Source organism: Oxyura jamaicensis, chromosome 1 (genome assembly GCF_011077185.1).
Source record: "Oxyura jamaicensis isolate SHBP4307 breed ruddy duck chromosome 1, BPBGC_Ojam_1.0, whole genome shotgun sequence".
NCBI classification, from domain to species: Eukaryota; Metazoa; Chordata; class Aves; order Anseriformes; family Anatidae; genus Oxyura; species Oxyura jamaicensis.
This window is the reverse complement of record NC_048893.1, coordinates 92,872,075-92,884,726: the sequence shown is the minus strand read 5'-3', so window position 1 is coordinate 92,884,726 and position 12,652 is coordinate 92,872,075. Positions and strand designations below refer to the sequence as shown.

Sequence of the window (12,652 nt, the reverse complement as noted above, 5' to 3'; positions counted from 1 at the left end):
CAAATAGGTTTTGAGTCAATATTTTCTGAGCACATCAAAGGTCATTAGCAGCAGAAGCCTACATCAAACCTACAGGGCATTTGTCAGCAGCCTGCTGAGAAACCAATTATTAACAAACTGACACAGAGATACTTATGTTATTCAATCAGCTAGGTAGACACCTACCAGGTGATGGTGGGGGAAAATGATACTTCTATTATTCCATGAGAAGACGTGCTCTTACTGCTGCCTGGCCTACACAAATATGCAGTTGTTTCTGCAGTCTCACTTTCATTAATTAGAAAATAAACGAAAAAAAATTATCCTTACAAAAAACTTCTATAACCTGGAACCAGAGAATTACATCAGAAGGAATTTCTGGGTGACATCCAGACCAACATCTTGCTCAGCCTCTTGGTCTTACCAGAACGAGCATTGCCCTGGTAGAACCTCTCATCCACCACTTCTCAGCCTATCAGCACCTCTCTGAGAAGAGCCACGTTCCGTTTTCTCCACACCTCCCTAATAAGTGCTGGTAGGCAGCAGTAAGATTTCCCCTCCTCGTTTTCTTCTGAAGTCTGAAACAAATGCAGTTCTCTTGCCTCTCCTTATGTCGCATGATCTAGCCCCTGACTAGCCTGGACTCACTGTAGTGTAATCAACATTCGTCTTCACTGTCTTTTCTGTAGCGAGGCCAGACCTTTATTTGCACTGCTACAGGAGTGGCCAGAAGAATCAGCTGGGGGTTTCCAGAACACTAAATGGTCCTATGAAATTCTGCTATTTGTAGAAACCTAGGATCCTCATTTAAGAGTGCAAGATTGATGCTTAAATTAGCATTATAAGTAAAGGTAAATAGGAATACTTTACCCTAGTACCTAAAATGGATACAGGACACATACAAGAAGGCAATACAGTGTGTACTGACTGAAACATCCTTGAAAGATTTAGACCTACCATCATTTTAATTAATTCTCCTTTTAAAGCTTTACGTTACAGCCTAGTTTAATCCTTATAGATTATGGATGTCAGATACTCTACATCTACAGATAGCTAAACTGAGTGTGGCAGCTGCTAACACTTCATGCCTAGAGGACTTGCACTGGAATTCATAGTGATGCCATTTCCATGCATGAATGTGGGCATACATGCCTCCCTACCCACGTAAGTGCATGGAAATACATAATTTTTTTTTTCAAATCACAATTAAAATCACACTTTACAGTGGGAATGGGTTAAATTCCCATTGTTTCACAAAAATTAATAACCAGTTTCCTTTTAACACCTTAACTGAATGAAAATCTTCAGTACAAGAATAGTATAAGGTACCTAAGAACCTACTTTCCAGATTTAATAGTTCAGCAGTTCACAGAGCTATTCATCCTTCTGTTTTACACACATTGCTTTTGTTCTTTTTCCACCTTCTGATGAGAGCTACATTCTTGTGTCCGTCAATACTATGAGCTAATGAAACGTGGGAAAGAGATAAGAACAGCTAGCCATTGACTCAACCAGTCCCTGAAGACAACTTAGATGTTCCTATGAAATGGCTGAATTAGCAAGACAGGAAGCACACCACTGCTTTATTTTATAGCAGCAGTTATTTCTGCAGAGAAGAGAAGCAAGTAGATGGAGATTATTTTTGCTTGTCCCAGTGAGTGACATCTGCCCTGTACACAACCCCTTTGGGAACTGAATGAGAAATAGTGCTCTGATGCAATTCTAAATGGAAAATAACAGCACAACTGAGATGAAAAAGTTATTTCAAAAAACAAAAACCATCACAGCAATGTATTTCTAAATACATTCCTTTATGCTGTGCAAAGACAATCAATACCACTATATCTGGATACACTCAGACCAAATTGAGCTGCAATTCTGCAATACACTAACTGAGCCAGATGCCTTTGATTTTTTCCCCACCGGATGCAATTAATCTATCAAAAGGGACTATCAACTTATTTTCACATTGCTAGATTTAGAAATAGGTGAATTTGTTCCATCCCAGCTTAATATCACTGCTGAGATTAACTGTTAAAGTGCAACCAGAGGTCTAAACTATAAAGTGAAAAAAGATGATTTACACAGTAAAGAAAAAAATAAAACCTGATAATGACACCACTGATACTATTCCATTAAATAATCTCCCTTAACTGTTGCATCTGTGGAGCCACATTTTCATTTCAAAGGCAGAGTAGAAACAAGCCCATAATCAATACAGGGAAAAAATTTGCTATGGCCAACATACTCTTTCCACACAAACACGCACGTATACGGATATATATACACACACAGATACAAACACACATATTCATGTGTGTATGCATACACAGAAACACCACCCCATCTCCCATTCCCATTCTTACTTTTAGAAAAGAAGGTACGCAGCAGCCCTCTTTCCCTCCCCAGCCCTTAAAACAAAAGGCATTACTCTAGTTCTGTGAAGGATTATCTCAGGCATGGTTGACAGAAAAGAAGACCAAAATACAATAAACACCATGTTGATGCAGCATCTCCCATTGCAGAAGTGTCCACGCAAGCATCCTTATCTGTGAGAGAAATGTGTTTCTGGGTTAGCCCTTCCTTTTCACACCACAAAGATGTCTAACCAGACAGACAATTGTTACTTCTAATAAATGTAAACCATACTTGAAATCCTGAAAGAGAATTCCATCTTCAATAATACTCAGGAAGACAACTGCCTATCCATATGCAAGTAAATAATTCAAGTAGTTTTCAGCTGTATATTGTTAGAAAACTGCAAAACAAATCTAAGTAACATGATGAAGAATCTCTGAGAAGAAAGACTTCAAGACTTGAGCAAAGTTTTTATTTGCTTCTTTTTAAACACAAGGTGCTATTATTACAATGACATCATGAGAAACTGATATTGAATATCCAGACTGATTAAGACCTGAAATTATGTAGGCTGAAGTAATCTTTAAAATGAACTTTCCAGTTTGTTTTTTGTTTTTTTTTTTTTTTTTTTGCAATAGTTACATAGTTAAGTGTAACTGGCAAAAAGAAACTGAAGTAGAGATGCTATAATTCCAATCTTCAATATGAAATATTGAAGATTATAATCCCTCATCACCTAAATAAAAGGTAGAAAGTAGTTTTCTACTTAAAAAAAAACTGCCCAGAAATCTCTCTAATATAAAAACATCAACACATGGAGTTCAATATTGCCTCTTGTATTTTTTGCATCTTTATTTCAAATACTTCAACAGTATTTGTATTCATAATATTAAATGCAGGTGACCCTTTCTGATAAAATGTGGGATAAAGTTTTGAAAGAAAAAAATATTGCATACCTATATAAATCCTGAGGACGCTGACAGCAGAACTGACCCATGAACTCAAGAACCACCAGGTCTTACTGGTGGTTCTGCAAGTCAGTTTCCCCAGACTGATTAACTACAAAAGCACCCTAATATTTTAAAAACCCTACATAAGCAAACAAATTAAAGTAGTAACACTGTACAGTAAAAAAAAAAAAAGCCAAACACCAAGTTTAATGTCTTCAAGTAATTTGTACTAACAGTCAGTAACAGCCTATAGTATCAGCATATTAGGAAAATGATTTTAAAGTTAAATTGTGACACACTGACAGATAATAAAATGCCATTGTCCCAGTTCAGTGTAGTCCAAGTATTGCACTAAACAGTATCAGAACTCTTACATCCTCACAGTACTGTGAGTACAGAGCATCAAGTACCAGTTTTATGTCCACACTAGACGATTTAGCGTATTCTCTTCCTTAGTCTCCACTTCTCCCTGCATTGGGCTTGCTGTACATCCCTGTAACAGGGAGGATGAGGATCAAGAGCCATCTCCCCCTTCACCCTTCTGCCAGCAGTGTGTTGTCTTCTGGCAATGTGTTGTCTTCTGGCAAAGAGTACAGCTGCCACCTACACAGATGTACTATTAGGGATTAGGGCACACCATAATGCAGTTGATTGGGATGGGAGAAAGACAGCAAGAGGTGGAGCAGGCCAACAGCTCCAACTCTACTTCACTCGGTAACAAAGACTGCACCCCTAACTCTCTAATAATGGATCTTGTTCTTCATCAAACAACAAGACCCTTCTACCCAATGGCGGTTCACAGCGGTGTCTTGCTAGCACTACTCACAGTACAGAGTTGATTGAGAAAAACATATCTAAGACTACATATGGTGCCATACATTGCCATAAATTCCCGGAACTTGTCAGAAAGGATGGTTGTTTGTTCTGATATAAAACAAAAAAGGCCTTCTAATATCAAAGAAAGAGAAATAAGTTATTTACTGGAAAAAGCTATCAAAAAAAAACAAAACCACATTTTAACTTCAGCAAAGTGACTTTTTAAGAATAAAAAAAATGTATTTTTTCAAGGTCCTACTCTTGTACCTAAAGATTTTCAAGTATTTCTCATGTATATAACTTTTCATGTATTTCATGAAAGAACTGTGGATCCCAGCTGCACACCTCCCTGTACACTAAGATTTAAACACTTTCATTGCATACAGCACAGTCCTGAAAGGACAAAGTATTCAGAATTCTTCTACCACCTCTCCTTCTCCCTTCTTCCAAATACCCACCATCTTAGACACTCACCTAGCTGTTTAGTTATAACTACACTGTCTTTGGGGACAGCACCAGAGAGCCAGCTCTGGCCCCTGGATGAAGCGAGTGCTGCGGACTAGCTCCTGTGTGTGCTGCTTCGAGTGAGAAGCTTTCGGGGATTCCTTTCTGGAGAGGTCACATCCATCTCATGTGACATCCCTCTGGCCTTGGGACATAGTGATGCAGCACTGGAGACATGTCTTGATTAGTAGGAGCTGGAGCTAGTATACTCTCTACCCTTACTACCCGGGTAAACTAGAGTTCGACACACGTGCCTGCTCAGGCGCAGGGAGACATGCAGCTGTTGACCTCTGAGAAGGAATGAGCAAGTCAGCTACCACACTCAGCTCATTGTAGTGCCAGCACCCAAGGAACAGAAGGTCAGGGGAGAGAACGGTGGGAGGAAAGGGGAAGGAGCGAACAACTACATCTCTGTGTAGGCAAACCACATGATTACTGCACTGTTCAAAAAGGGGAAAAAAAGTTTAATTTGTCTATTTTAGTGAAGGACTTTGTTGAACACTCCCAAGCCTTTCCTGGTGACCATTAAACGTTTCCCATTTGAAGTTTGATAATGTTGTTGTTGCTTTTTTTAAATAATTCTACAGTGCCAATGAATACATATTGAAAGCAAATGAATATACAGAGCTATGAGTGAATATGTAGAGCAATGGACAAATCTACTATCACATAGCAGCAGCTTAAAAATGCCTGGAGAATAGTTTTATTCCATGTTACTATCAGAGATCTTTTCACTCTGATGAGCCAGACCCTGCAGTAACATACTTTTTACATGGTAAAAAAAAAATGCTTCTATCTAAATTAGGTTATTTCTTTAAAATGTTAAAGTTAAAAAGGAGATATATTTATGTGAACAAACGTCATGATTCAGCATGTATTTTACCTATTGCATAACATCAAAATTTGCTTATCTGAGCATCATCACTACGCCATGAGCAGACACCGAATAGAAAAAACAGACAATACAGAAAAGAGTTTGCAACTCAAGATGCAGGCATATACATAAGACAATGAACTACCATTTATCTTCACAGAGCTGGGACACTGCCAGAGCAAATTCTGTTCAAAGGCTCGAGGGTCAATCAGTTAGAAGGCAATAACATTAACAAACTTAGTTATTATTAGACTCAGTTAATAGACTCTGCCTTCTGATTGGCTACTGACATGGATCAAAAACCAGGATCAAGTCCCAGAGAGGCATATAGGCTCTGTGCAGATACAGTCAACTGCCCACATCAGCTCTATTACAGGATTAGGACAAAGATTTACATGAAAAACGAAGTTATATTTACTTGGAAACTCTGCACAGTTGTCAACTGTCACAGGTTCATTTTCAGAAGAACAGATCTGAGTTAAACTAGCTGCATTAAAATGGTTTTATTGCCTTTCCTATACCAAGAACACTCAGACAGAAACGGAATTTAAAGTCTAATCTATTTTTCAACACGTACACTATTAGCTTGCTGAACTATACACTCTTATTTCATCAAAACAGATTAGCCAGCTTCACTCTCAAACCACCAGAGAATCACTATGCCTTAAAAGTAAAAGGCATCTCTTCTTAGCCTTAAGCGCAGATTCTTTATTATACTATGGAGATGTTGTACAATCACTGAATTATGGAGTTCTTACACCCAAAGATATTGTCCTGAGAAACCATTTTTAACTTTCATAGCTTATTTTGTAACTTTAAAATGGCGTTTGTTCTCTTTTTTCCCCATTGCTGAATTTAACAAAAATGTTACAGTATTTTACAAAACTTAGTTTTTAAGGAAAGAAATTGATTAGTTTTTATCTGTTCTGTGTAAGAATTTCCAGACCTTTGAAACTTGTGTTTTTAAAAACACATGCACTGAAGCAGAAGCAAATGCCAAATACTACTGAGGTAAGCTTCCTTTAACAAGATTTTGCTGATCATGCATCAGCAGCACCACCGTGTGTTAGGTGAACAAGACATTTTATGTTTACTGGTGTTGCAGAATATAAACAATCATTTACAATTTATGGAATTGATCTAGGCCTAAACAGTAACAACATTTTCACAAGAAGTCACCATGTCAGACTTGCACAGCCTTTAACCTGCCCTATCATATGAATTAATGCTAAAATCTGAAAGAGTTTAAACAAATGTTATGGATTTTTCCACTGCTACTGAAAGAGATGAGAAACTAATATAAAGACTTAATAAAAGGTTAAATAAAAAACTCTAATGTCAGATTCAGTGAATCGATTTAGCATGTCAGTATGTACAACTCGAGAGGGAAGGCAAGAACGAGGAAAAAAAGAAAGAAAAGGCTTTGTTAACTACTATAATATTAAGATGGCACAAACACTTTGGAAAGACCATAAAACTAACTGTAGCATTGGTCAGTGCTAAAACAACAGTACTATCAGTGTACATTATGTCAATACTATACACAAATTCTTCTTTGGAAGGTATACCCAAGGTCAAAAATCAATAAATATTATTCTAATGAGAATTTGAAACTTTGTAGATAATACTTACACTAACACAGGTTTCCCTGATATCTTAGGGCTGTTTAAAACTTCTGTCATGGCTTGCTTTGTTTCTTCCATTCTTGCAATGTCACTGGAATCCACGACAAATATTACACCGTAAGACTCAGCATAGTAATTTCTCCAGATGTTTCTAATTCGCTTTCCACCTCCTAAATCAAAGATGGTGACTTCAAAGCGTCCCTGTTTCAGGTCAATCTTGGAAAACCCAACTGTTGGAGCTACATCTTCAGGAGACTCTGTTAGAGATCAAAGGAGAAAGCCTTTAGTAAAACGTTGCCTTAGCTATTTAAAGAGGATTTTACATTTTGATTTCTGTAGCAAAATCTGTATTCTGAACGCATGGAGCAAACCCTCACTGTTAAGTGACACCACGTTGCTAACCACATATTTTACATTAATATTTTCCTTTTCTTAAGATAATTTCAAATTAATACATTACTCCCAACCAATTATTTTACACTGATTTAGCACCAGGAAAAAAAAAAAAGGCAAAAAGGGGCATTTTTTAATATTTAACACCACAGATAAAATGAATTGCAGTTTTTGCTTTTACACACAACCTCACCCTAGGTGCTCCCTTCTGAACAGTTATATAGCATTTGTATGGTATTAATCCAAATTTGAGAAGCAAAACAATACAGTTAATGTATTATGAACTGGGAAGCCTTGTGTTCTGCCAGATTTCTTCTTTATCCCTCACGGTTGCCAAAAAGGCTTCAAAAGCTCAAATGAAGGGCTGAGATAAAGCAGCTGCCTGACCAGCCTTTAAAAAGCACCAAGCTAGGTTCTCCTGAAGTGTCAATTACTTCATTTCCTTTATTCAAGGGAAGTTGTTTTTTTTTTTTTTTTGTCATTTATTTTCTGTTTTTGAGTTTGCCACGCAATATGCTAAAAAGCTATAGGTTTATATGTTGCACTTTTACTTGCTGTCTCCCTCAACGAGAAAGAAAGCCTGCACTTGCCTCACACCACTAGGCTGACTCTGCAGGGGTGAGTTAATTGGATTTCTGGAGCTGTTTTACGTAGCTTGCTAGCAGAAGGTGGGAAAAACAGCTGTAAAATTCAGCTTGTTGAGAGGAAAAAGCACAGTCATGGTCAAAAACACAGAGCAACCTGAAGAGCAGCACAGAAACTAAATTACTACCAGCCTGCTGCTCCCACATTCCTTTTCTGAGAGAGAGAGAAATCTTTGTCACACTCAAGATGGGGATCCAGAACAGCCCCCTTGCCAGAGCAGCGTAAGCCAAGACTCCAGCTACAGAAGAGGGACACCTGTTTGTGACAAATTCCAACTTCAAACCTCAAACTTTGTTTTGAGAAGTAGTCTAGACAGTTATATTTGCCTGTACAAGAGAACATAAGAGTATGAGAGCTTGTTAATAAAGTTATTGATGGTACTAAAATTAAGGTGATATCACTGAAACATCTAGTCCTGTTGTTCTGCAGGGTCTCCATTAATAAAGTCTTCATGTAAAAAAAAAAACAAAAAACAAACAAAAAAAAACAACAGCATCAGCTGTATAAGCTGCAGACCCATTTTGGCAAATACAACTTTGGAGGTTATGTTAATTTGCCCAGGTTTAAGAGTCCTAAGAACAGAAATACATTTGGAACAGGCTTCTGCTAAAGCCCACCAATTGCAATGGTCACCTCCTCCCATATGCTGCATGACTTGCACAGGCAAAAAAAAGATCATGTATATATATTTTAAATCAACCCTGAAAACTAAGTGAAGGTTCTAACTTCTGCAAACCCTTTAAGGAAAAAAAAAAAAAAAAAAAAAAACCTGCTTTCTAAGGCAAGTAGTATTCAGGCCTTGGGAAACATGCACAGAAGTCAGAAGTATCCTTTCCAAGAGTTCCTCTTTACAAGTATCCGTCTCTCTTTTTTTTTTTTTTTTCCAACAAACAAACAAACTTACTTTCAGAAATAACAGTCACTTTTCTCTGATAAAGGTATTAAAGTTGATCTTCAAATAGAACAGAAGGCGAAATAATGAAGTACTCATGTTTTCAGAGAAAAGATTCAGGAATAACCTCTCATTTATGTTCCTAACTTTTTTCACACTTTAGCAAGTCAGTGAGCTTGCATAACAAGCATAAACAGAAAGTCGACATGGAGCCTCTGAGTCTGTCAAAACACTACTTAGTAGTGTCTTATGTAAACAAGATGAAAGTTATTTAGAAAGCCAATCTCAAAAGAAAAATAAGAGAATATGTTCTCATAAGCACAAGTTTTATCTCAAATTATATCCTGCTTGCAAGTGTTACTGGGCAACGTGAAGTACCCTCCAAAATCAAGTGGTCTCTTACCTACATAAGTCCCTATAAAACTGCTAGTGCTATTCTGGAGATAAACAATGATACAAAATGTATCGCTAGAGCCATTGCCTATATATTATACATACACATTCAATTTCCTTTCTTGGAACCTTTTCCTAGTTATACATGCATATGACATTTATTTTATATAAAGCTTACTGGTATGTGCACATTTGCTGTGCAGTCACCAGAAAGCTACTTCTGCACACACAACAGAAAGGAAGACTTTCCCCTGGCTAAGGAGGATAGGATTAGAGATCACTTACGAAAACGTGATACATGCAAATCCATGGGCCCATATGGGATACACCCGTGAGTGCTGGGGCACTTAGTGGATGTTTTTGCTAAGCCACTCTCCATCATTTTCAAAAGGTCATGGAGAACAGGGGAGGTATGCGAGGACTGGAAGAAAGCAGACGTCATGCCAGTCTTCAGAAAGGGCAAGAAGGAGGAGCCCGGAAACTACAAGGCAGTCAGCCTCTCCTCCATCCCTGGAAAGGTGATGGAACTGCTCATTCTAGATGTCATCTCTAAGCGGAGAGGTGGAGAACAAAGTGATCAGGAGGAGACAGCAAGATTCACCAAGTGGAAATCATGCTTAACCAATAAGAAAGAATTCTACAGTGGAATTACTGGCTGGGTAGAGGAGGGTAGAGCAGTAGATGCTGTCTACCTTGACTTCAGTAAGGCTTTTGATATCATCTCCCATGACATCCTCATAGGTAAGAACAGGAAGTGTGGGTTAGGTGAGTGGTCAGTGAGGTAGAGGGAGAACTGGCTGGATGGCAGAGCTCAGAGGGCTGTGATCAGTGGCACAAGATCTAGTTGGAGACCCAGGGTTCAGTACTGGCTCTGGTCCTGTTCATCTTACTCATCAATGACCTGGAAGAAGGGACAGAGTACATCCTCAGCAAGTTTGCTGATGATACAACACTGGGAAGAGTGGCTGACAGACCAGAAGGCTGTGTTGCCATTCAGAGGGACCCAGAGAGTTGGGCAGAGGGGAACCTCAAAGAGTTCAACACAGTCAAGTACACAGTTCTGCACCTAGGGAAGAATAACCCTAAGCACCAGTACAGGCTGGGGGATGATCTGCCAGCAAGCAGCTCTGCAGAGAGGGACCTGGGAGTCCTGGTGAGCAACAAGTTAACCATGAGCCAGCAACATGCCCTGGTGGCCAAGAAGGCCAATAGGATCAGGTGGTGTGTTAGGAGGAATGTTGCCAGCAGGTCGAGGGAGGTGATCCTCCCCATCCACTCAGCCCTGGCATGGCCACACCTGGAGTACTGGGTCCAGTTCTGGGCTCCCCAGTATGAACCTGGAGCTTCTGGAGAGAGTCCAGAAGAGGGCTACAAAGAGAATTTGGGGATTGGAGCTTCTCTCTTATGAGGAATGGCTGAGGGAGCTGGGCCTGTTTAGCCTAGAGAAGAGAAGGCTGAAAGGGGGATCTTATCAATGTATATAAATATCTTGATGGCTTTAAAATGACGGGGACAGACTCTTTTTGGTGATGCCCAGTGATAGGATGAGTGGCAATGGGCACAAAGTGAAACACAGAAGTTCCATCTGAATACGATGAAAAGCTTCTTTACTGTGAGGGTGACAGAGTACTGGAGGAGGTTGCAGAGTCTCCTTCTCTGGAGACTGAAAACCTGTCTGGACGTGATCCTGAGCAACATTCTCTAAGTGACCCTGATTGAGCAGGGGTTGGACTAGATGATCTCCAGAGGTCCCTTCCAACCTCAATCATTCTATGAACACGCAAAGGATTTGGTCCTCTGATTTTTCTAGTGTATGCCAACATGTGAAACGCTTCATTAACCAGAATATTCTGCTTCTTTACATTGATTCAAACTAACTGTGAATCAGAACGTTGCCTACAGACTTCTGAGATTTTTTCCTACACTTGCTTTCACTTAAATTAAGCAACCAAGAGAGACAGCTTGCTTGTAGTCACAATTAGTTCCTGTAATAGCTGTAGTTCCTTAAGCGATTTAGTGAAATACTAAAAAAGTTCCTCCAGTCCAAAAACATGCTATGATGCTCATGAAATAAAAACAAAAATCCCTATCCAGAGCAGATTTTGCTGCAAATTGATATTTTGCACTGTAATGATACAATGGTCAATACAAGCCACATAAGCACCAAGGTACTGTGAATGTTTTGACCTGGTATTTCCAAAATATCTGAAAACAACTCTGTGGACTAACTGTCCAAGCAGACCAATGGCTCTCAGCTGCGTGGTGCAATGCCTTTAGAGGTAGTTGTCTGCATATTATCTATCCACCTTGTCACTATACCATATTACTACCTTTGAAAAACATGCAGTGGAGCAGTAACAATGCTGCTTGTCAACTGCTGCTGGCGTGTTAAAGTAGCACTGATTTACCCTGCACTAGTTCAACATGATCTTACCTGCACTGGCCAACAAGCAGAGCTTGCTCTGCTGCTTTTCCTGAGCATAAAGCACTGGTCTGGGGGGCACCTGCTTTTTAGTCACCCTCATATGACCTGCCAGACATCAAAAATCAGGACCTTCATGTTTCCATCTAAGACGCCTTTTTTCCTCCCCCTTGCCTGCAGTTCTCCACACAGTGGAGCCTGTGACATGCTCGCTTTTGTTACCAAACTCTTTAAGAAAAGCACGATCACCAAAATTTTCTTTAAACAATACAGGAAGCAGAGATAAGAGATGAAGTAATGCTTTAGACAACAACGATGTAAAGTGAGTAATTACTCTTTCAATGCTTCAATTAAATGATAAACAAATTAACTGCTTACCTCCTTGAATTCCTCGGACTGTAGCCGTTTTACCAGCATTATCAAGACCCACCATTATTAGTGTCACCTTCCTCCATAAGGAATAATAAAAAAAGAAAGATATTTCAAGTCTTTTTTCTTCTAGTGAGATATGAGTTATTTTAAGCTTTTTTTTTTTTTAAAACACACACATAGCAAATTTACAACTAAGTAGCAGAAAGAATAGGTATCAAAATATCAAGTGGCAGGCATTATTCAATTTGTGTATCTGGCATTCAATATGTCAGACCATCTGATTAGACAAAACAGCAGAACGAGCTATAAAATGAAAAGTCTAGCATCACACTAAACGTTTCACATGAGATAATGACTTTGCTCTTAACTTGCACTTGCCTGCTGAAGCTTAATTTCACAGTATTGTAAATTTTACACTTTTTGTGGTAT

The 12,652-nt window shown here is 38.9% G+C and overlaps 1 protein-coding gene across 3 annotated transcripts in view; it reads right to left on the bottom strand.

Moving 5' to 3' along the window:
* ARL13B (ADP ribosylation factor like GTPase 13B) overlaps positions 1-12,652 on the bottom strand; it is a 49,633-nt gene that overhangs the window by 31,900 nt on the left and 5,081 nt on the right. For 2 of the 3 annotated variants that reach the window (XM_035315186.1, XM_035315187.1), the window contains exons 2-3: positions 12,230-12,296; positions 7,114-7,363 (exon numbers count right to left, since the gene is read on the bottom strand). In XM_035315186.1, coding sequence (XP_035171077.1) covers positions 7,114-7,363; positions 12,230-12,284 — 305 coding nt within the window. In that variant the 5' untranslated portion in view covers positions 12,285-12,296. Of the gene's footprint in view, positions 1-7,113; positions 7,364-12,229; positions 12,301-12,652 lie in introns of all 3 variants that reach the window. The other variant, XM_035315188.1, reaches the window with a different exon arrangement.